The sequence below is a fragment of the Andrena cerasifolii genome, chromosome 15 (assembly GCF_050908995.1).
Source record: "Andrena cerasifolii isolate SP2316 chromosome 15, iyAndCera1_principal, whole genome shotgun sequence".
In the NCBI taxonomy this organism is placed as follows: Eukaryota; Metazoa; Arthropoda; class Insecta; order Hymenoptera; family Andrenidae; genus Andrena; species Andrena cerasifolii.
In genome coordinates this window covers 666,495-691,877 of record NC_135132.1, presented here as the reverse complement: position 1 = coordinate 691,877, position 25,383 = coordinate 666,495, and the positions used below count along the sequence as shown (strand labels likewise).

Sequence of the window (25,383 nt, the reverse complement as noted above, 5' to 3'; positions counted from 1 at the left end):
GAAGCGAGAAACGAACACTCGGAATTAAGGCTCTGTTCACGATACCGACTCAACGCCGGTCCCGACCAGCGAGCCGCTAACGAGGAAATACTGTACCCCAAAAGTTCGAAAACGCTAAGTATCTATTTGATTATTAAACCTATCACCGAAAATTAGTTGAATTTTCGAAGGAGGCGGTAGAATGTCCCCTTAAGGAGTTTTTCTACTTTGGACGGCATAAAAATCGATTTTTTGTTGCTTTATTTTGATCCTTATAATCCTAGAAATGTCTCACGGAAGGCTTTTTGGCGAAAACTTAAAATTGGCTGAGTTACAGAGGTTTGAATGAATAGTAGTGCGGGCTATCTAAGCTGCTCATGTAAACTTTGAACGCGTTTTTCTCAAAACAATATTTTCGTAAACTTTTGTCGCCATTCCTTTTTCAACACCCGGTACAAGAATATGGAGGAATAAAAATTCCCAATTGCTTTACAAAAAGAAGCTTTGAAATAAATATATCAAGGTCAGTATGTCACAAAATATATTACGAAATATTTCAAATAATGTGCGCATATTTATAAACATAGGTCTATTTTTCTATTTTGAATGTCTGATAATATCGTTGTAATTATTAATGCATAGCGAAACGAATACGTTTTCACGCCTTTATTTCCTGTATGAACAGCAATCATCACTTGATGTTTTACATATGTAACATCCCGAATAGTGTACAACCAGATACAGTATTGTCTCGTTAGCGACTCGCTGGTCGGGACCGGCGTTGAGTCGGTATCGTGAACAGAGCCCTAATTCCGAGTGTTCGTTTCTCGCTTCTTTTTGGCCGGAGGGGGGAGCGAGATAGAACACTGCGTGCGCGGCGAGCGTGCGCGATGGTCGCAAGCGCTTACCGTGGGCACGAAAACCGCTTCGCAAAATCTTGACGCAGGCCCGTCACGAATCTTTTTTGCGCCCTAGGCGAACTTGTCAAATTGCGCCCTTTATTATAATACATTTATTTGAGTTTATTGATGACCTTACTCTGAATTTTTATTCGTAGTTTAAAACAGTTGCAGTGCAATTTGTAATATTTTATTTTAAAGTATATTTTCAACAATACCAGCAATGAAAATACCATTGTGCACCTCTTGTCGACTTTCCGCCCTAGGCAGTGGCCTAATTTTGCTTATAGGGACAAGCTAAGCTTACAGGCAGAGATCATTATGTACATAGCCAAAGAAAGTACATATATAACGTGTCTTAGACTAAATAAATCATTTATACTTTTGAAAAATGAAATTCTAATATTTTCTATTTTATGTACATATTTGTAACAACTATGCCAAATTTCCTAAATGAAAGGAAGGCCAATTTCGACGTCCTTCGTACAATTATGTATGTGCTCCGACTGCGCATGAATTGTTGCTTGGTTGCTGATATATACAATTGTACGAAGGTCGTCGAGATTGGCTTTCCTTTCATTTAGGAAATTTGGCATAGTTGTTACAAATATGTACATAAAATAGAAAATATTAGAATTTAATTTTTCAAAAGTATAAATGATTTATTTAGTCTAAGACACGTTATACAGGGTGTCCCACTAAGGAGTGGACAGCGCGATATCTCTTAAAGTATTGTCGATAAAAATATAAAAAAAATAGGGAATTGCATGGTTCGAGGGGGCCCATTTATTAGCGCGAACGAATTTTGTTTTCGATTATTATTTTAAAAGATACGATGGTCAAGTTCGGTTTTTCAAATGGAACTATTTTTTTTGAAGACCTGAGTTGATAGTGCGTTCCAAGACAAATTCAATAAGCTTTAATGTATACACTTTATTTCCACTGGTTTTTAAGATATTGCGCTTGCAAAATTACTGATTTTCACTGGAAGAAAACCCTCTGGAATGGCAAAAACCGGGGGCGGTCTTACTGGCGCCACGGGTGGCACTGCCTGTTGAAATGGATACTTACCTGCCAAAGGTCTACGCCAGAAATGGCAGGCCCAAAGGCTGGACAATTCTTTTGACACAATCTGCTCCCTATGGTTGAAATTTAGTCTAGCAACTTTCACTCCTCCTAAGCTAACCAATCCAACTTGCATCCCTCCCAAAAGAACCGGCCATCCGAGCGTAGAAGCAAGTGCGAAATAAAAGTAACGATGCGCTTCTCGATACCGCAGATGTACCTACCTAAGTAGCATTTCTCACGGAAAAGAATTGTCCAGCTTTTGGACCTGCGAACCCTGTCGTAGACCTTTGGCAGGTAGGTATCAGTTTCAACAGGCAATGCCACCCGTAGCGCCAGTAAGACCGACCCCGGTCCTTCCTATTCCAGAGGGTTTTCTTCCAGTGAAAATCAGTAAATTTGCAAGCGCAATATCTTAAAAACCAGTGGAAATAAAGTGTATACATTAAAGCTTATTGAATTTGTCTTGGAACGCACTATCAACTCAGGTCTTCAAAAAAAATAGTTCCATTTGAAAAACCGAACTTGACCATCGTATCTTTTAAAATAATAATCGAAAACAAAATTCGTTCGCGCTAATAAATGGGCCCCCTCGAACCATGCAATTCCCTATTTTTTTTATATTTTTATCGACAATACTTTAAGAGATATCGCGCTGTCCACTCCTTAGTGGGACACCCTGTACATGTACTTTCTTTGGCTATGTACATAATGATCTCTGCCTGTAAGCTTAGCTTGTCCCTATAAGCAAAATTAGGCCACTGCCTAGGGCGGAAAGTCGACAAGAGGTGCATAATGGTATTTTCATTGCTGGTATTGTTTAAAATATACTTCAAAATAAAATATTACAATTTGCCAAGTTCGCCTAGGGCGCAAAAAAGACTTGAACCGGGCCTGCGTCAAGATTTTGCGAAGCGGTTTCGTGCCCACGATACGCGCTTGCGACCATCGCGCACGCCCGTCGCGCACGCAAAGGACAGAGTGTCAGGCGTCCGAAAGACGGAGCGAGATAAAACATCAACGCGTCGTCGGTCTCGTACCGTCCTCGCTCGCTTTCAGTGCCTCTCGCTCGCTCTCGTTCCATCTCGCTCTAGCTTTCGCCGGGCAAGAGTGAGACAAAAGTGGTGGGGATAGCGAAGAGTCGGTATCGTGTACACAAAATTGAGTCGCTAACGAGACAATACTGTAGCACACGACGTCTTATAGGCGTCCAGTTTACATCTGCTTTTGGAGTGAACGTGTTACGACCTTATTTGGACGTCTTAACGACGTATAAAAATTACGTCTTAAAGACGTCTCCGTCTTATGACAATTTGAGGAACGAGTCTAGAGGTCGAATGTTGACATTCTATAAAATATTTCGCGCCAAAATGCTTTTATTATAAACAATTAAGTTTATTATGTACCTAAAAGTTGGAATAGTTTACAAGGAAATGCCTTGGGTAGGTGCAAATAACGATTACTTCATAAGCGGATTGCCTAGATTCGATTCCCCGTCAAGGTTAAATTTTTTACCACACATCTTCAAGACGTCTTGAAAGTCAGAAATGGATGTCTCTAACAATAAGACGTCTGTGTACTCTCTGGGATACATATTTATATACGGAGTGATTCTCCAGCGACGACCGTCAAAGAGATGCCGCCTCGTACCCCATGGCGAGGACAACCCCCCGCAGTGCCTCACCGAATTTTATGGCTTTCGACCCTCGAAGGGGTTGGAGTGCCTATTAAGGGGTTAGAATACTGTAAAACGGTCGAAAAATCGTATTTTTTTCACCTACATGTTAGTTTGAAATCTCTAGAATGACATGCAAAAGGTTTGAAATATAAATACAGCTTAGTTTTGGAGATACAGAGCCGAACGCATGCTCGAATGTCTGCGCACCAAACGATACTTTTCAAAACAGTGTTACATGATTTCTCAACCTGTATTGATGCAATTGTGACCAATTTTGCAGATATCTTTGTTGCTACATTCTCTAAGCACTAACGGACCACTTTTTGAAAATTCCTTTTTTTATGGGATTTACAGACGAATCATTGCGAAACTCGGCATCCTTTTCTTCAATACGCTGTTATTCAGCGAATTTTCAAAGTATTAAATAACGGGTCTGTTAATGATTAGGCATAACATTAGACTTAATAGACAACTTTTGTTTTTTTATTTTTGCCAATCCAAATTTGAATTAGGAGGTACCGTTAAAGAAAGACCATCAGTTCGGAGCCATCTCGTGACATATCTATATATTTTCTTAATTTTTATAATGGTTTGTAATGCTTTACAATATGCCAAAATCAAGTACTAAACCGCAATTTAATCGGCTGATTAGTTTCTCTACAAGGACTTGGTTAGTGGCGGTGAATGCGTGAGTGTTGTATGTGAGTAAGTGTAATAGGTAAAGGATAAGATAGGCGAATACAGGGATAGGAGACGAAGAAGGGAAGTGGAAGGGGGAAGAGTGGATAGGAAGGAATAAATGAAGACATCAGAGAACGTATAGAAATTAGGAGATATACTGAAATAAGGAAATAAAAGAAAAGGGAGATTTGCTGGTTAGAACAGTGGAGGGCACGCGACAGGCCGGTAAAGTAGGAAAGGGTTGGAGTAAAGGTAGCAATGGTAGGTAAAATAGGTAGCGGAATGGAAAAAATCGAAAGGCGGAGGGAGTCGGACAAGGCGAAAGTAGGTAGGCCAACAAACGCCGAGAGGCATAAAAGAGAAGGGCGAGGAGTTTTGGACAAGTTTGTCCATGAAGATAGGGAAGGGAAGGCAGGGCAGAGTAAGGGAGTGGGGAGACAGAAGGCGGAAAAGGTAACAGAATCAGGAGGGAAGGGTGAAAAGAGTATGGGAGAGGTAATGGATATGTTAGGTATGCTCATGGCGGAGATTAAAAGCAGCAAGGAAGAGGTGAGAAAAGCGAAAGAGGAAGCAAAGGAAGAGATAAGGGAAATAAGGAAACTAATAGAGCACAAGGACGAAGAATGGAAGAAAGAGAGAAGTGGTCTAGAGAAGAAGATGGAGAAGATAGAAAAGAATCTGGGACAAAAGGAAAGAGAGGGGGAGAGAGAAACGCGGCGGGAGGGAGAACTGAGACAGTGGATGGAGGAGCTGAGTAGCAAGGTCGAGAGACGAATGGGAGCGGGGACAAGAAAAGAAAAGGAGAAAGTGGTGAAAATAAAAAGACGTATAGAGTTGCAAGAGAGAAGAGAAAGCAGGAAGAACATAACGATTAGGGGTTTAGAAAGAGGAGGAATAAGAGGGAAGGAAGGGATCGAGAGACTATTCTCAGAAAAACTGGAGTTACAATGCAAGATTGACTGGGTAAAAGAAAGTGGAAGGGAAGGTCGAAAGCTTGTGGTAGCGAGATGTAGCAGCTGGGAGGAGAAGCTGCAGGGCCTGAAGAGCAAATGCAAACTGAAAGGAACGGATATTTTTATAGAACAGGATCTGACATGGGGGGAAAGGGAAACTCAACGGAGAATCGGCCGGCAGCAGACGAAAGGAAAAAGGGAAGAGTGGCAAAAGCCGAGTACCAAAAAATTGGAGTAAATGGTGAATGGGTTGACTGGAAGATACGGGAGGGGAAGATGAGGGATTGTCAACAGAATTTTTTAGAGACAGCCAGCCAGAGAAACAGGGGGAAATGAGGACAGACGGCAAAAGTAGGGGAGACAGGAAAATGCTGTTTTGGAATGTGGCGAGGGTGAAAGGAAAAGACAAGGACTTCTGGGCGTATGTGAGCGATTTTTACTTTATGGGATTGGTGGAAACGTGGATGGAAAAAGAAAGCTGGGAGAAGTATAAGGAACGGTTGCCAAAGATATACATATGGAAACATCAAGACGCGGAGAGAGAATGGAACAGAGGGAGGGCTAAAGGAGAGATTCTAACAGGGGTAAGAGAGGAATACAAGGGCGAAGAAGAGTTAGAAGACGTAGAGGGTGCAGTGGGAAGGATGCTAGACGTTGACGCAGAGAAGTGGAGAGTATAGACGGTATACAACAATGAAAATATGGGGAAACGGCAAGGAAGATTAAAAATGTAATAAGAGAAGAAGAGGGAGGAAAGTTAGTCATAGGAGGGGACTTTAATGCGCGGATAGGGATTGAAGGTTACATGTATGTCCAAGAAACAATGGAGGAGGAACTGGAAAAGTATAAGGCAGCGCTGTCCAAGGTCACTCCCGCAGGAGCTTGGTTCTCCCACTCTCGTTCGCGTTGTCAGGGATACCGCGCGACACTAAAGAGGCGACCATGACAGACCAGCCGCTAGCCCGGCTAGCCCGTCATGGCAGCGTTCGTAGCGTCGCGCGGTTTCCTTGACAACGAAAGGGACGCTGCGGGAAAGAAAGATTGGAAAGGGAAGCAGGCGCGTGAGGGGCCCCTACGTTGGACAGCGCTGGTATAAGGAAAGAAGATCGAAGGATGAGGTTAAAAATGGGGGAGGGGGGCTGCTTGTTGAGGCTGGTGGAAGACAGAGGATGGCATGTGACCAACGGCAATGTAGTGGGGGATGAGGAAGGAGAATTTACGTACGTCGGAGCTCAGGGCGCGACTGTTATAGATTATGCTATTCTAAGTACCGAGAATGTGGGGGAGGTGGACAGATTTGAAGAGGGGGACAGAACAGAGTCGGACCACCAACCGCTGTGTCTCTACTGAAGGGGGGTCTGATAAGAAGGAGGAGCAGGGAAGAGAGGAAGAAACAGAAGCTGATTAAATGGGAGGAAGACAGTATACAGAGATTTAAAGAGACAGGAGAGATAAAATATGATAAGGAAGAAATACAGGACGCATTGAAAGAACTGGAGGATAAAGTGAGAGGGCGTTTGGACACGAAGGAAATTGTATGGAAAGAGAAGGGATTAGAAAAACATGAGTAGTGGGACAAACAATGCCGGTCAGAGAAGAGGAAAATGAGAAGAAGTTATCGGAGATGGCGGAAGGGAAGAATAGCGAGAAAAGGATTTCTGGAAATGAAGAAGAGTTTCAAGAGGACGTGCAAAGAAAAGAGAGAGAAGAGCGAGGAGATGATAGTAGAAATAAGGAATGTAAGGACAGAAGCACAATTGTGGCGGTATATTAACAACAACAGGCGGAAAAAGAGACAGGAGGTAGGAAGGAATATAAGTAGAGAAGAATGGAAAGTGCACTTCACGGATATGCTGGGAGGAGCGGGGGTAAACGTGGAGAGAGAAGGAAGAGAGCATATAACAGAAGAAGCTGAGGAGGAGATAAAATAAGAGGAAATAGAGGAACAGATAAGAAGATTAAAGGCAAAGAAGGCAACGAGGATAGATGGAATACCCGGGGAAGCGTGGAAAGCGTGTGAGGGTAAGACGAGAAAAAGACTAATGGAACTGATGTGACGGGTCTGGAGGGGAGAAGAGTTCCCGAGACAATGGAAGAAAGGGATAATCGTCCCCTTACACAAGAAGGGAGACACCGGAAACACGGCTAATTTCAGGGGTATATCCCTGTTAAATACAGCGTACAGAATATACGAGTCTTAAACGACAGATTAGAGGAGGAAGAAGCTTTACCGGAAACGCAGGCGGGATTTAGGAAAGGTAGAAGTACGATTGATAACGTATACGTTCTGCAGCACGTTATAGAACGGGAGCTGGAAAGTAAAGGTGATAAGGTCGCGGCATTCTTCGTGGACCTGAAGGCGGTGTTCAACAAAGTCAACAGGGGGATATTATGGAAAATGATGGCCAGAAGAGGGATACGAAAAGGGTTAATAGAATAGGTTAAATTGTTTATGTAGAAATAAGCAACATAGTAAGGGGGGGGAGAGAAGGTAACGGAGAAATTCTGGACGAGTGAGGGGGGGCGACAAGGATGCGTGCTCAGCCCAACGCTATTTATAACTTGTATAGCAGACATAGAGGACGAGCTGTTTATGGAGCAGAGCGGGAGAATGGTGGTGGACAGAAGGAAATTTTGTTCTCTGGCGTACGGCGATGATATTGTGATGGTAGGGAAAAGGTAGGAGGAATTGGAGCTTTTAATGAGGAGATTGGAAAAGTATCTGGACAGAAAGATGCTGACCTTGAACGCTGAGAAGTCCAAAGTTTAAGAAAGGGGGAGAGAAAGAAAATGGGAATGGAAATGGAGAGGAAAGCAGATTGAGACAGTCAAGGAATTTGTATACCTGGGTGTGAGATTTCAGAGTAGTGGGAAATGGGTGAAGCACGTGAGAGAGAGAGAGAGAGAGAGAGAGAGAGAGAGAGAGAGAGAGAGAGAGAATAAAGAAATGCGGAAGTCGAAGATTTCTCACTTCTTAAGGGGGTAAACTACTGTGACGGCCCGAAAAAATAGGTAATCTTCTGATGCAAATTGTAGATAAACTAGTAAGTAAGTATTTATTAATTAAAGCCTTTGCAGCCTCGAAATGGACTTGGTTTACAAAATTTCTTATCCATACTCATTTTTTCATTCCATCTACTCCTCTTTCCCCTCCCCGCGCTCTCCTCTCCCGCTTTTTCTTCTCCACACGACAGCGGTCCGAGGGAAATAGAAGATAAGCGGTGAACCTATCCTTCTTCCTATTATCCCCCTCACTCAGTACCAGAGATGGGCAAAAAATTATTTCAAATAAAAAATTGAGTTCGACTAAAAGACGAAAATTCTATTCGAGACTCATGAATAAGACTAACTCGAGGCAATTTATAATCGAAGCGCTCATGATCGAAATCATGGGGATTCAATCGTCGGCCATGATTGAACTACCTTCAATCATGGGGATTTAATCATGATTGAATGAACAGTGTTCTCGGATTCAATCATATTTTAGTCGATTGAAGCTCGACTAACCTTGGCGAACCTTGAGACTCGCGAGAGTCTTTGATCGATGCCGCGCGAGGCCCGAGCCGAGCGACATTGTATCATTCACCCATCTAAACTGGCGCCTGGAGTTGCTCGGCGATGTGTCATCAATTATACGGAAAGGGAATTTCCTTATTTTTCATCGTATCAATATGAAAGTGACACTAATGGATTCCTGGCGTTCAGCCGATTAATTGGTCAGAAAATAATTTAAATCGGACTATTTTAACGAAACGAGCTTTCAATTCTGCAAATAAATTTCTCACGTAGTATCCTTAATTATGGTCCGAATTATATCATTTTGGGGGCCATTTTCATCGGGAAGACATGAGAAATCGATTGGTAATACTTTCATCAGCACTTATCAAAAACATGAACATTTTACGTGGCCCGTCGGTTTTATTGCTCTCAGCTGTCAACGGGCGGTCTACTGGGGCCCGAAGGTCCTCGCTCGCAGCAAGACAGCAAACCGGTGGGGTGTATGGGTCTTTCCTAATAATCCGAGCCCAAAGGTTTTTCAACAATCAGAAGACTGTATTCTTTCCGCTGGTTTCGACGATGCACGCAAGCATTCGCGTCCGCGACTTCATGTTGCACGAGGTCCCTCGTTACGCGTCCACAGTCTACACATTAAAATCGACCCTTTCAAGAATGTTCTGCAGCGCACATTACACATGTTTATAACCGTGCCTTAATAGCGGAGCGCGCGGCTCGCTTACCAGTAACGGGACGCACCGCTATTTTTAACGTTTTATATACAAATTACCAACAACAGATAGACTTATTTTATAGAAAACACTTCAGCCAATATGGTAGTATTTTTTTCAGATGTTTAAAGTCGGGAGCTTGAATTGGATTGAAAACCCGTTTTGTTAAGAATAGTCCGATTTAAATTATTTTCTGACCCTAATCGGGAGAACGCCAGGAATCCATTCGTGTCACTTTCATATTGATTCGAAGAAAAATAAAGAAATTCACTTTCCGTATAATCGATGACACATCGCCGAGCAACTCTAGGCGCCAGTTTAGACGAGTGAACGATACAATGTCGCTCGGCTCGGGCCTCGCGCGGCATTGACCAAAGGCTCTCGCGAGTCTCGAAGCTCGCCAAGGTTATCGAGCTTCAATCGACTAAAATACGATTAAATACGAGAACACTGTTCATTCAATCATGATTGAATACCCATGATTGAAAGTAGTTCAATCATGGCCGACGATTGAATCCCCATGATTGAAGTAGTTCAATCATGGCCGACGATTGAATCCCCATGATTGAAGTAGTTCAATTATGGCCGACGATTGAATCCCCATGATTGAAGTAGTTCAATCATAGCCGACGATTGAATCCCCATGATTGAACTACTTCAATCATGGATGCTTCGATTAAAAATTGACTCGGGTTAGTCTTATCTCTTTTTTTGATACGTCATTTAAATAATTTCTTATTTAAATAATGCCCTACTCTTCTAAGTACTATGTGTGTCATGTATGCATGTTGTGCGCGGGTAACTTCGCTCACATGCACTATACATCCATAGCCTGTTTTAAGACAGAGATAGGTTCACCGGTTATCTTCCCTCTTTCCAGGATTGGCCGCCATTGCTCTGTTTACTTTCCAGGTTTGTTTAGAGCTCAGTGATCCAGATCTACTTATGTACATACAAATGTTTATGAACATTTGCTCTCATAATCAATGGAAAACCAAAACATAAAGGTGTCGAGGATCACGGAAAAAAGGGAAGCCTCCGGACTGGACTCAAACTCGCGATCTCCAGATTTGCGCGCTGGCCAGCCGCCTTAATCACCTCAACTACCGCCGACTTCCCCCGGTCTTCGTTATTCCGTGTCCCCCCTTATGCTATGGGGGTTCCTGATCCCACAGAGGCATTTGTTTAAAGGTTTTTGAACGAATGTTTGCAAACAGGTTTTATACAGATTGCATATATAATAATAATAATAATACAAATAAAACTAATTGGAATTATATAAATGAAATTAATTGTTGTAGAGTTTGATGTTATTTTGAAAACCATTTACTTCCTTTTAATATTAAATCAAACCAGTACCGATAAACGTCTGGAAAACGTCTTAAAGGCACATCCAGACGCTGATGCATGTTGCAGTGAAACACTGATGCATGCATCATGATGCAGGTTTCATGATGCATGTTGCTACGTCTGTAGATCGGTTTCCGTGTTTCAGCATCAGAAGCGGAACTGACATCTTGCTCATCAGCTAGGCATGTGAGCAAGATGCAAGAATCACGAAACCTGCATCATGATGCATGCATCAGTGTTTAACTGCGACATGCATCAGCGTCTGAATGTCCCTTTGAAAACATCTTTTAAAGACTTCTTTCAGACCTAACCAAGACGTCTTAGAAACGCCTTCGAAACGCTTGATTCGGACGTGCCCAAGCAATATTTAAGACGTCTTAAATACATACGTACCATACCCAGATAGCACACAGACGTTTAAAAACGCCCAAAAGACGTTCTAAAGCCGTCCAGTCCTAAAACAGACGCACAATTGACGTTTTTCAGACGTCTGTAATGCGTGGGATATTGTAATTTTGGACGTCTTTAAGGCGTCTTCTGGACCTTACTGTATGTCTTTACGACGTCTTGAACGCCTGACCTCGACGTCTTTAAAATATCTTTAAGACATCCTTCTGCTATGTACATGGGTTCGTGATGGATACACACGTATTACATCGTGACAATGATGTTCCTTTAGTACTTGATATGACACATATCACTAAATTTTTATAACCATTTTGGCAAAATTTTCGGCATGAATCGACAATTCATTTAATCATCTAGTAAAAATCGAAATCGCAAAAATGGGCCGAGTTTCTCATTTCTTACGTCGAGTCTGCACTTATACAAAGAAAACAAGCTACTACTGAAGAAAATCTATGGATAAATAAAGAAGCTAGAGGCAATTGTGTGAAAACACTAAAATTTCATTTTTCTTGGTTTTGGTGTTTTTTCCATTTTATTGCGTTATTTCAATTTTAATTAATTCTGTACATTTGTTTAATTATTTTGTTAGTGTACATGTGTGTGTTTTAGAAATAGTTCTGGCTCTTTTTGAACGATTTTATTTAGCTTCGATCCTATATATGTTTGTTTGTTTGTTTGTATGTATATATGGTTCAAATCTGGCAACTCAAATTTAACTCACTTCCAACTATCCAATTGTCTTGAAACTTTGCAGGCGTGCGCAGTTTGGATGACAATACTATATTTAAAAAAAAAATTAACCCCGAACGGGTGAAAAAATTACTCAGTCGTCAATAAATATAACCCATAACCACAAATCCAAACGATTTGAAGTGGGCCACTCGCGTTTTTTTACGAAAACGACAAAAAGCCGCTGCGTTCGGGACGCTAGTCGCATCGCGATTACCGAAAATACACAATTTATCGAGAAATGATCCGTCACGTATGTACGAATAGTAAAACTAAAACTAACCTAGTAGCTACTAAAGGATGCCGAATGCTTAAGCATTTGCTTAAGAATAAGTAGTGACTATGAATACCGGCCCTAGAAAATAAATAAAAAAATATATCAAAAAACATTTTATGTTAAACGATTTTATTAAAAGTGTAGTAAAAACTAAATTGAAATACACTAAAAAATAATTCTTTTCTTGTACTTCAATTTTGATGGTTAATATCACATTAAATAAAATCGTGGGGCACGATATTTCAAAAGAAGATATGAATCACTTTAATACTTCAACTTCTGGTTGCACATGGTGCCCCACGATTTTATTTAAAGTGATCAAACACCATTTTAACCATCAAAATTGAAGTAAAAGAAAATAATTATTTTTTAGTTTTTAGTGCATTTTAATTTATTTTTTACTACATTTTTAATAAAATCGTTTAACATACATTTTTTATATATATTTTTTTATTTTGTCCTTTGTTCGTTCTGAGATTCGTTTTTGTTATGAGGAACCAAATATAATCTCCCATCATTGTCTCATCTCAAAATCCATGATACCGCCGCTCAATAGCGTTCATATTCTGATGGAATCTCTCTCCGTATTCGTCATTTACTTACGTCACTAAGACTTTCCGAGAAAAAATTCAAGTGAGATAATAAGAAATGGATCTTCAGGGACATATTTACGCATGATCGAAAAAAAATGGAAGCCATACGACAGAAAATGAACTAGGAGTAGAAATATATAAAACAAAATTTATATTACACGATTTTATTAAAAATGCTCCACGATTTTATTTAAAGTGAAAAAACACCATTGAAATTGTAGTACAAGAAAAGAATTATTTTTTAATTTTTAGTGGATTTTTATTATTTCTAAAACACACACGTTAACAAAATACTTGAAAAAATTGAACAGGATGAATTAAAATTGAAATAACACAATAAAATTGAAAAAAAACACAAAAACCGAGGGAAAAAATGGAATTTCAGTGTTTTCACACAATTGTCTTCGGCTTCGGTATTTATCCATGGATTTTCTTTAGTAGCAGCTTGGTTTTTTCGTAAAAGTGCAGACTCAACGTAAAAAATGAGAAACTGGGTCCATTGTTGCGATTTCGATTTTTCCCAGATGATTAAATGAATTGTCGATCTCAATTTCAGTCAAGAAAAATGACTTTTTTCATATATTTCCGTCGGTTTCACCCGAAGTAAGGTGAATGTCCCAATTTCTGCTCATTTAAGAGGTAGCTCGTCATAAAGAAGGTGTAAAAAATTTGTTTGTGATCCAAATTTGCAGAGTAATTGATTAATTCTTTAATAATAAATCAACCAATTCAAAAACTATTTAAGAAAGATATTTCAAGATGTTTAACTATTAGTAAATTGTAATGAAATATATAATGCTCTAAATGAAAAATAGCGATGTATGTATTGACCCAAGCTCGTGCAACACTCGCGTAAATAATTTAGAATTATGTTGTTGCAACTATAGTAGAAACGTAACGCATATAATAATAAGAAAAATACGAAATGATCAGAAATAGGGACATGAGCAGAAATTGGGACATTCACCTTACTGAACCGATTTGAAAATTTTGTAAGGTACATTTGTTGGTGATTCAATTATCTTTAATTTGATATCATTTTTTACCGAATCGGAGATTTGCAACACGAGATATTCGCATTTAAGTGGGACTACCTTTTTGACAGACAGGTAAAAAGTTCACCTGTCGATATCTCGAAAACGTATCCATAGAAAATTTTTTGGACCTTATTTGCGGAATCAGCGGGCCATTTTACATAAGAAAAAATAGTGGCATCCTACTGCGCAAAATGGCTGTAAACTAGTGTAAAAAGAGAACATGATACCTTCCGGGCGACCACATACGCACGAAGGAGAACCACACAGTTAGTGAAGTAGTAGGTATTTGGACGCTTTTTAAAATTGCATAACTTTTGTAGAATTAGTCCAAACAACACGAGTTTTTATTGAGAAGCTAGAAGGATTAGTTTGCTAAGTGACGTGTTTCGTAGTTTTGAAGAAAAAATGGAATTAATCGGAATACCAGAAAAAATAGTAAAGGTAGTTTTTTAAACTCTTTTGTGAGCCTGTAATGGAGATTAAAAAAAAACCGATTGTAGATTGAAGTAAGTTATATACATGCCTAAAATTTCATCAAAATCGGTTAACGTTGCCTTGAGCTATAAACGCTTAAAGGTCGCAGAATAAGGTCGAAAATTGCGAAATTCCCGAAATCAGCTTCTCAAGAAAAAACTCATGTCGTTTGGACCAATTGTAAAAAAAGTTATGCGATTTTAAAAAGCGTCCAAATACTTTTTTACTAACTGTATTACAGGCGATGCGCACCTTACTCGCTCTCTTTCTTGTTACAAGACACCTATTTGGGAAGGGATACTTTCTTCTTGTGCCTACGTGGTCGCCAGAAATTAACCATGTGGACTGATTGTGAGTATAGTACATATGGACGTCATATAAAGAGACACCATTGAACTCTCTAATAACAAAAAGAACAAAATAAAGAGCAGTTTTATCGATAGTACTAATAATAGTTCCCGGGAAGGTAACTTATAACACTTTACGTGCAAGGTGGAATATATGAATAAATAATACGGACATAAACTTATGTGTGCAAAATTCAATGAATTAGAGCTAAAAAAAATATCAAATGCTTGCTACAGTTTTAAAATACAAATAAATAAATGAAACAACACAGAATAACAATTAGTTTAGTTTCTGCCTAACGTGACAATTATAGAAACTACAAAATGAAATAAATTTCATCCCGTATAAGTGACAGATAATTAGAACCAGTGGCGTCTTTATGTCAAGGGCACTCTTGGCAGTCGCCAGGGGCCCCATGATAGTAGGGGCCTGCAAATAAAAAACAGTCTGATTTTAAGTCCTATTCAGGGGACCCCAGTGCATTGCTTTGCCCAGGGGCCTACAATGATCTTAAGACGCTTCTGATTAGAACTACTTCATTACATACTTATCTTCCAAATGGCTTGTAAACTTGTTAATCGTGGGCTTTAAAAGTAACGCATCATATAAACAGATTCCAGTTTTGCAAACAATTAAATTAATAAAACAATTTGGCGCGAAGAGTTCGGTGACGTACCTGACATTTTGTTTGATCCTTTTTCCACGATATCTACTAAGGCCATCTCATTCTTCGTGGTTGTCATATCTGGCACTGTCAAACACAGACTGTTCAAATTCAAATCTCTTACTCGATAATACCTATATCAGGCACGCACCCCCACCGACACACGAACCCCCCTCCTTTTTCTTGTAAATCTGTTTCCGCTCCTTCGCAATTAGTTTCCCACTCTTCGACCAATGTCCACTGAAACAATATTTCGATCGAGTTCTACAACCGAGTATCTCACTTAGTCGGTTGAAGTACACGAAAGAATGACTTATCAACTACTTACGTCTCATTTGACAGCTGATAACGATCACATGATGTATATATATCTAAATAGATCAATTGTTTTTATTATGGTCTTAAGAATAGTAATAATTATATCTCATTCTTATTCCTCTCTATTTATCCATTTTATCCTTCTTTACACGTACAAAAATATAGTATGTATAAAGTATAAATTTACAAAACTATCACTACCTTGAAAATTTTTTTAAATAATGCCAAAAACATTTTCAGTTACTTTATACAAGCATCTTTTCGTGCCTTCCAGCTTAAAAATGCGGATAATAGTTTTAATTCATGGTATATTATGACGTTGGTTGTTAAGTAATTTACCACGGAAACAATTATTACATTACAAAGATTCTTCGGATAGATACGACGGATAGATCTTATGTGTCTATAATCAGAAACTTAGACATAGCTTCGCAAATACAAATCACGAATTTTTCTGTAGAATTCTGTAGAAATAAATGTTGCAGATATTATTTGAATACATTTCATAACTTATATTTTAAATTTATATTATTCGCACATATAACATTTCTCATGTATACAAATTTCGAGTACTGTCAAAGTAAATTACCATAAATATTTTGAAAAATTCCTAAGTACGCATGCAACCGACTAAAAAGATGCAGAATTTGCCAGTAAATACCGAGAACTGCGAATGGAACGAACCGTGAATAAATAGGTCGAAATTGTAGAATAATTTTCTTTGAATGGGGCTTTGTTTTCGAGAAAATTCATTTCTAAGTGGAACCAATTTTTAGTCAAGTACAAGTATACTCAACGGATGTTGAAACTCGACTTTCTTAAGGACAAACTCTCATTAAAAAAAAAACTAAATTTCGACTTGTTTCATCTCAGATTTATTCCATCTACATTTGCACTACATTTACTGTTGCATTCTGCCAATTCTTATAGTCAGGTGCACGTGTGCAATGTACATACCCAACAAATTTTCAAAATCGATGTTCTCGAACACTAAGCTCCGTATAAAAAAACTTTATTCTGCACTTTTTATTTACTGTAACACTAGGAATCACCTCCTTCCCGACTGTACCACTATTTCGGCTGCACAAATCTAATGGTTGTTTTACAAAATGTTTCAAATCAAATTTCAGTTTCTGCCAAATTAAGTTGCTTCCGTAATATGGAGGTCGTTTTAAGTTTTTTATTTCTATTTATAATTGTTCTTTATAACTGGACTTGTATACTTTTTCTTATCTACGCTTAGAGTTTATCTACAGACAAATCCAATGACCTGGCACATTAAAGTTGTTTCAAGTTAAATTTCAATAAATTCCATTCAAATCTTACTGTACGCTAAAAATCAAAGATGTTTCCCTGCAATTTAATCAAACTTATAAATATAAAATGAATCCGATGGAGGATACCGATGTTTACTACATAGTAATGAGCATACGTTCTTAGAAGATCAGACCACAACACCTTCGTATTTATTAAGGCCGTCGCGCATTTTGGCGAATAGAAGAAATTAATAATAATTAATTAATTATCGCTGGTCCATGAAAATCAATTGTTCATAAACTTTTTTCTTCGTATCTCCGCGTTTCGCTTCGCCGCATTTCGCCAAAATGCGCGACGGCGTTAATGCTTCGTTGCCGGGTTCGTCTTAGTAGCGAAATGAATAAAGATTATATTACACATGCAGCGAAATTGCGAATTACAAATAAAACTTACAATTACAGGAGTACTCACAGTGTACCACCTTTCACAGATGTATTTCCGAATTTTATGATTGACCTAAGTTCCGGAAGTTATTTATGGAAATTTTACCCGGATTTGACATTAAGGGGTTATACCTGGTCAGGCCGAAAAGAGGCGAATATTTGTGATTTTTTTGTAAGAAGCGGAAGCATATATTTTTATAAAACTTTTTGCGCTTAAAAGAGCAACATTTAAAGAATATTTGGTAATTTTTTCGTGGAAAAATATTTACGTTTATAACAAAATAACAACCCACATCCAAGAAGCCTTTTTAAAAATTTGCTTTTGCGGTGAGCACTGCCATTCGGAATCAGATTGTCTAAAATCTAAATCGCATGATTTATGCACGAAAAAATCAGGATTTCAATTTTAAATAGCCGTCATTTTGTTTTAAATTAATATTTCGGAAAATTCCCTTCGTCAATCTGAGGATACATTAATATATTAACGAAATCTTTTTTGTATTTTGATTTTAGATAATCTGATTCCGAATGGCAGTGCTCACCGCAAAAGCAAATTTTTAAAAAGGCTTCTTGGATGTGGGTTGTTATTTTGTTATAAACGTAAATATTTTTCCACGAAAAAATTACCAAATATTCTTTAAATGTTGCTCTTTGAAACGCAAAAAGTTTTGTAAAAATATATGCTTCCGCTTTTTAAAAAAAAATTGACAAACATTCGCCTCTTTTCGGCCGCCTGACTAAGTATAACCCCTTAAGTCGTTGTATTTGTCTGTGCAAAAGGTATAAGCCCAAATGAAGGAAGTATATGATTGCAACTGATAACAATGAAGACGATCTTCAAATCAAGGAAAGATTTGAAACAAAGTTATACTGACCAACAAATTACCCCATCTGATATATTTTTTTTAAGCAATCACTAGATTCGGATATAATCGCGTGGAAGGATTAAAGTAGAATATATTGTGTATGACATAATCCTTTTGTAATTCATAATTTACGCTTTTTTTTCAAAGGTATATCAGTATTTGAATCGTCTGTACTTAATCTACTACTCGCATTCGTATGTTCATTTTGAAGAGATTTCTTTTCTGGCGTAGAACACAATCCTAGGTCAGGTAAACTGAAAAAATAGAATAGAAGAATTAATTTCTTTGTCTCGCAACTTGTACAACCTAAAATCACAGGCGAGCTCGTCTGTATTAGAACTATCCATTGATATTAAAAAATAACTAGAGCTCTTTCTTTGCCGATATTTTTCAATAGAGTTCTAATTTTAATGACTTCATAAAGGAAACTGAATTTTATTCATCGAGCATAACAGCCGAAAGGACAACATAAGGCCTAATAAACATTTGTACATAACTGGCAATAACAAGTGTACTTTTTATAAGCAATCAGAATTTCTTGGGCCCTAGGTAAAATTGATACGTAAACCAAATATTTTTCAAATGTAACTTTTTCAAGAAGAGAAAGCAGCCATATAATTTTAAGAATTCGGAATATGTATCCCGAAAAAATTGTTATAACTTACTTGAGTGTATTTTTGTTTGTTTCTTGGTTTTTGTCTGTGGCTTCCCCGTTATTCGTACGCGGTGTTGCATAACGTTCTTTATGCTGGCTTTGCACCGAGAATTTCTGCATCTGAGTGGAATACATTTGTTTAGAAGTAATTTGCGTTGGAGGAGTAATTCCATTTCTCTCGTAATATTTTCTCAAGTCAACAGTAACACTTTTAGTACAATTGTATGTCTTGTATATTCCCACAAGATAATCTGCAAGTTCGAACATATTCGACCTTAAAGATATAATTATAAACTGTGCATTTTTCGTTCTTTCTTTGATGTAATTTCCAACAATTGAAACATTTTTGAAGTCCAAGGCGGCATCTATTTCATCCATAAAATATAATGGAGTTGGCTTATAATGATGTAACGCGAATACAAGCGCTAAGGAACTCAAGGTTTTTTCACCGCCGCTAAGATTGCAAATATTTTTCCAAGATTTCTTAGGTGGCCTTACGCTAAAAGCAATTCCTTCACTAAAAGGGTCCAAAGAATCAACCAATTCCAATTCCGCGTCACCACCTAATGTAATCATTTGATACATTTCCTTTAATTTGTCCGTAATTATGGTGAAACCTGCGAGAAATTCTTGAATTCTACGACGCCTTGCTGTTTCATAAATATCACGTATCCTGTTACGCTCAGAAGTTATCTTTTCAAGATCTGCGGCACGTTGTAAATATAACGCATCTTTTTCCTTATACTCGGCAATAACCTGCATATTCGGAATCTCTGCAGGTAATCTGTTTTTAGCTTTTTGCAAGTTAACTAAAAGAACTTTCTCGTCTAGCGTATTAAGCTCTTCTTCCGTTAATTCTTGAAATCCTTCTGAAGTTTCCCCAGGTATTGCTTGAAGCTTTAACTCGGCTATTCTTCTTGTATACTCCGGGATTTGTTGTTTCAACTCCTTTATTGCACTTTTACAATCTTTCATCTTCTGATCGAGATCAATTTTAACTACTTTCATTTTATTCTCCCGGGCTTGCAGAGCGTTCAACTCTTCTTTAAGCGATGCCGTAGCATAGTCTCTTTCCGAAAGAGCTTCCGTAAGTTCATTAAGTTCTCTCAAATGTTCTTTTCCTTGCTCTTCCAATTTCTGTTTCTCTTTTTGAATATCACGAAGTCTTTGTTCGCAAGCATGCACATCATTCTCGAGACAGTCTATTTGCTGTTCAATCTTCTTCACGTTCCTCTCAGTCGTTTTAATCGCAACTTGTAATCGACATATTTCAGCTTTAGCTTTATCAACCGATTTGCAGAAGTCAGATATTTTTTTCTGTTGATCTTTCACTCGGTTCCCCGATATTTCCTCTATCGATTTATTAATACGTACTACTTCATTCTCTATAGACTTTGATCTTTCCTTCACTTCCCCCAGACATTCTTTAGCACTGTTCATTGCTTTTTGCAACTGTTCAACCTTCTTTGGATTTGACGCCGAATCTGCAACTACCTTTTCTTGAATCTTCAGCTGCGTTCGTAGAGATGGTTCTTGCTCTTGTAAAGTTTTTACTTGAATGCGTAACTTTTTTTCGCCCACTTCCATTTCTTGTAAATCTACATTCAGGGTGCGAATCTGATTTTCTAGAGATTGTTGTTGAGCCCTAAGTTGGTTGCACTCTTTGTACGTTTTATCCAAATCTGATTGCAACATTTCAATATCTACCGTTGCAAGTTCGTTTCTTAATACCTTTTGACCCATTCTGCCTTTGAACACTGTTCGCCCGCCACCACTCATTGTGCCTGACAATTCGATTAATTCACCTTTCAATGTAACTACCCTGAAACGCTTCTGACCGTATGCAATACGTGTTGCTTGATCTAAATCGTTTGCTACCAATGTATCCTGTAGCCCATAATAAAACGCTGGTAGTACTCTCTCGTCTTCAACGTGTACAAGATCAAAGAGTCTTGGGACGTTCTCAGGAGTTTGTATCTTTTGTCTACATCTCGACAATAAACGTTGCTGTTTTTCGAGTGGTATAAACGTTGCGCGACCTATGTCGTTCTGCCGAAGGAACGTTATGCATGTTTGCGCAGTCGTTACAGTGTCCACTACAATATTGTCCAAAGGGCCGCATGCTGTTGAAATTGCAACGTCGTACTTCCCATCTATAGCGCCAAGATCACCCTACATGTAAGAAAAATACAAGTAGGTAAGCTAGATTTGATCAACTATTACATGAAAAAAAAATTGTAATTTACCTACCAATCTACCAAATATACCAGGAACCCTACCCTCCCTCTTCTCCCGCATTAAGCTGTCTAAAATTTTATTTCTTGACTTACTCGCTTGCATAGCAAACTTTTGTTCGTCAAACGAGACCCTCATCCTTTTCAGATTTGCACTCATTTCAACTTCCCTAATTTTCACTCTTTCCAATTCCTGCTGTGCTCGTACTACATCTCGTTGACTGTTTGGAATTTTTACTTTTAAGTTTTCCAGCTGTAGCTTTCTCTCCATTAAATCGTCTACTGTTGATTTTAAAGAGCTCTTTAATTTTTCTAATTTCTCCTTCTCTGTAGATTCTACAGAAGTATATAATTCTAGCTCGGACTGTGCAATATTAAAAGCTGCTTGTGCTTGATCGACATCCTTCCTCAGAGATATTAATTTCTTTTCAAGCTTAGCACGTTCGTTCAGCAACGGTTCAGTCTTTTCGCGTAATCCAGCCATCAGTGATTCTAATATTGCTTCTTCCTTTTCTTTGTTCTTTATATGCGTTTCAATAAGTTCTTCACATTCTTGAATATTTTTCATGTTTTTTTTAGGAACTTGGCTGAGTTCTTCCAACAAAGACTTCTCCTAAAAATGCCCTTCCATTACTGAATCATTGAAATTGAAAATTGTTTCAACTTTTATATTGAAAATAATAAAATAAGTTTTACTGCTTTTAAAGATGCAATGTTAGCTTTTCTCCGTTTGTTTGTCTCCACTAGTTCCGCATGAAGTGATTCATCATCTTTCCGTATAATATCAAATTTTCCCGCGACTTCGTCTTTTTGCTGCTGCAAATTATCCCATTTTTTACCCCTTTCCATAATTATTTTTTGTTTCTGTTCCTTTTCATCATGTACTTCTTTCATTTTATTTGCAAGATCCAATAAGTCTTTCTCCAACTCATTCATTTTGTTCACATGCTCTGTAACACCTTTTGTAGTCTCAAATCTGTCAGAACAAATTTCCATTACAGATAAATATAATATTATTTTTACAATAAATACTTAATTAAAACATTTGATTAGTTGAAGCTACCTTTTACAATGGTAAAGTAGACGTTGCATTCTCGTAACTGTATTTTCCTGTTGCAGATATTGAACTGCTTCTTGCATCGGTTCCTCCAAACTTGTTTTCTCCTTTTCAACAATTCTCAAACGATTTAACTTCTCGACTCTATATTCCGATAAGACTTCTACCTTTTCCGATAACTTCTCTAGCGGTTCTTTGTAACGTACCGTTCCAATTATATCTTCCAAAAATTCGAGCATACCAGTATCATTTTCATTTTGTGCCTTCGGCTTCATCATTGCTATTTGTTCAACTTCTCCCTATTATAATAATTAAATATAATATAGGGTAAACGATACAGTTATTGACCAGGGTACAGTAGTTGACCACTTCAAATTTCTGCCGCCATAGTCTAATAAACATGCGCGCTTCCGCATCAATGATGCAATTTGATCAGAAAAGACGGTTCTACCTTTCATTTCAACCATGAATCGATGATTTCAGTACAAGCATTCCGCCGTGAGATCATCGGAAAGGAAAACGTGTAATTTCAACTCTCAAAGAAGGTAAGGGCTTAGTGGGCATCTTTAGAGCAGCGACTTGTTTAATGACTGTATAATCATTGTTCAATTTTGTTTGCCGCGAATACCATTGATCACAATAGGTGACAAGGGCCCAATATTAACATTCGTCATACGTCTAGTCGTGTAGAACGTGATTATACTGTGTTTTGGGGGGTGTTCAATAACTGGTTCGACGAATGCACAGTAATACAGTTATTGACCACTCGTAATTTTCGTGCTGAAAGACCGCGATGAAAATTAATTTAGATCTTTGGAGGCATGGGGCAATGTGCCCTGCTTTAATATGGTTTCGGGTATGCACCCCCGATGACTTCTGAGTTTTCATTGGTCCGGGGGTCGGTACGATAATTCGGAGGTCAAAGGCGCTTAACGAAATAAAAAAAAAGAAAAGCAAACAGCAAAAGAAGAAAAAGAGAGATAGGCTAAGAGATGCAAAGAGAAGATGAAGAAGAAGAAGAAGAAGAAAAGAAAGAGCAGGTGAGAGAGAAATCTAAGAATAAAAAAAAAGGAAATGAGAAGCCAATGAGACTGCGGCAAAGTGCACGGCATACGTCGTGAAAAGTGCACATGAAACTCACCCTGCTCCAAGACAATATGTCTTTGATTTTAATTTGGTGACAGATGGATTTAATAAAAATGATTTTACAGTAAAAAATATGCCACTTTCATTTATATTCAGTAAGTGGTCAACAAATGTACCTAAATCGGTCAACAACTATGCCACGACTGGTCAATAACTATACTTTTGAGTTATGTTTCTTTATAATAGCATAACATTGAAACTACCGATTTCTTCAAAGTTTCTTTAGTGTTATAATCATCTTCAATATTTTTCTTTTCGCTTGGTATAACAAAATTTCATTTATAAAATTCAAGTTATTTATTCCATAGCGTTTACCTAAACTGAAGCTCTTAGGTGGTCAACTACTGTATCATTTACCCTAATACAGAATTACAACAAAAATGAAACGTTACAGGTATATTAAAAGGCAACATACCTGTAAAATTAAGAAACGATTGTGATCCAAATCCACACCATAAGATCTTAAAAGCTTTGCGATCTCTTTGAACTGCACTTTCTTGTTGTTCAGTTCATAGCATGATGAATTATCTTTGAATGCTTTTCGAGATATAACAAATTCGCTGTTTGGAACAACATCATAGTCTCCCTCGGGCTAAAACAAAATCACGATTTTACAAAATTTGTTTGAAATTTTATTTAATGGATTGGATATACTTCCAAATGGCCCCAGTGGCCGATCGACACGAGGCTTGAGGGGATGGGTGTGGAGGGAGTGTGGACCCTAAATCTAACATTGTAGCTTCAGGAATTTATTAGTTTCCGAAATATAAATAAAAAATTATTGTTAATTTTTTTTTACAAATTATTTTTTTGAACTGTATATACGTAGCCCTAACGGGGTTTCATCCTGCCCTCCCCCCAATTTGTCCTACGGGCAGCTGGACGCGCTCCCTGTACCTCCGCGTGCCCCTCAGGCGCCTAAATAGCACGCGTATTTAGTTGAAATTTAAAGCCAATTTTCTCGAAAACGGAGCGCGATATTAAGAAATTGTATTCTATATTTTCGTCTTATTTTGGCCTATAGAATCACTCCCCTAGAGTATTGCCTATTAATACAGTAATAGGTATCCACCCTGTATAATAGGATGGATCGCATCTCCAAGTTTCTGGTTCAAATCCCCAAACTTACATCGCTTCACACGTCCCCTGCACTAATTTAGCCCCAACCAATACTAATATCCAGAACAAATTGGAAAGTGGAATGCGTAATGTCGGAATAAGTCAACAGAAATACTAAAAGTTTTTTTATTAATATCTCGTAAACTAATAAATTCCCGAAGCAACAATTTTAGATTTAGGGTCCACACACCCTCCCCACCCTTCCCCTCAAACCTCGTGTCAATCGGCCACTGGAGCCATTCCGAAGTACAGCCAAAGGATTATTACTTTAATCTATAACATACTTTATCAATTATTTGCTGGAAGTACACAGATACTGTACAGCTATTAAGATTCTGATACTGATTGGAATTGTGTATTAGAACTGATATTTTTTTTGATCGTATCTTACTAGCTCTATATCCAAATACAAATAACATTGAATCTATGATGTTGCTTTTACCGCTTCCATTTGGTCCAACAATAGCTGAAAAGCACTATAAGAAAGAGAAGATAAACAAATTACTAATTTACCGATAGCTTGTATTAAAATGTACAAAATATTAACATTTACCTTATGAAATGGACCAATTACTTGCATATTACCATAACTTTTAAAATTCTCATTAGCAATCTTAGTAATCATAAGTCTAGAACCATTAATATCAATTTCACTGATATTCTTGGGAGGCGGTGGTATATATATATCATCATCTACTCTTAGTCCACCTTCTTCGTCTGAACCAATCGCAGGATTTTCTTCGTCAACTTCCATCGCCTCATCAGAAACGTTCTCACCATCTTCATTTTCGTTAACCATTCTGCTACTCGATGTATTTGGAATTCTTTATTCACACCAGAAAATCTATATTAGAAGAAACGAGTTCATACAATATTGTATATAGGTAGTGGTTAGAGGTTAAGAACACGTTTGTTCTTTATACAAAA

General features: G+C 38.0%; 2 protein-coding genes and 1 long non-coding RNA gene across 5 annotated transcripts in view; 1 reads left to right on the top strand and 2 right to left on the bottom strand.

Moving 5' to 3' along the window:
• The window catches only part of LOC143377199 (putative inorganic phosphate cotransporter), a 163,058-nt gene extending 147,451 nt beyond the window's left edge, over positions 1–15,607 (bottom strand). Inside the window, exon 1 of one of the 2 annotated variants that reach the window (XM_076828245.1) lies at positions 15,374–15,607. In XM_076828245.1, coding sequence (XP_076684360.1) covers positions 15,374–15,440 — 67 coding nt within the window. In that variant the 5' untranslated portion in view covers positions 15,441–15,607. The remainder of the gene's footprint in view (positions 1–15,373) is intronic. The other variant, XM_076828244.1, reaches the window with a different exon arrangement.
• LOC143377254 (uncharacterized) overlaps positions 1–25,383 on the top strand; it is a 134,513-nt gene that overhangs the window by 57,251 nt on the left and 51,879 nt on the right. The window lies entirely within an intron of this gene.
• Positions 15,971–25,367, bottom strand: Glu (structural maintenance of chromosomes 4-like protein gluon). 2 transcript variants are annotated; one of them, XR_013087146.1, is made up of 9 exons: positions 25,010–25,367; positions 24,741–24,932; positions 23,753–23,929; positions 22,198–22,490; positions 21,831–22,110; positions 21,151–21,747; positions 18,911–21,072; positions 18,128–18,499; positions 15,971–17,511 (listed from the first exon to the last, which is right to left on the bottom strand). XR_013087146.1 is itself a non-coding variant. In XM_076827399.1 (8 exons), exons 1-8 carry the CDS (start codon positions 25,253–25,255, stop codon positions 18,367–18,369), a joined length of 4,080 nt encoding a protein of 1,359 aa, XP_076683514.1. In that variant the 5' UTR covers positions 25,256–25,367; the 3' UTR covers positions 15,971–18,366. The 2 variants fall into 2 exon arrangements, 1 of the variants encoding a protein (XP_076683514.1); XM_076827399.1 differs by having other exon boundaries at positions 15,971–18,499.

Bases quoted from the DNA above. Each gene is read 5' to 3' on its own strand.
- Glu (XM_076827399.1), bottom strand. From the start codon at position 25,255: ATGGTTAACGAAAATGAAGATGGTGAGAACGTTTCTGATGAGGCGATG. The intron at 21,748-21,830 runs GTAAAACTTATT...GGGCATTTTTAG, and splicing joins ACATTGCATCTTTAAAAGCA to GAGAAGTCTTTGTTGGAAGA. The intron at 21,073-21,150 runs GTAGGTAAATTA...TCTTACATGTAG, and splicing joins CTGGTATATTTGGTAGATTG to GGTGATCTTGGCGCTATAGA.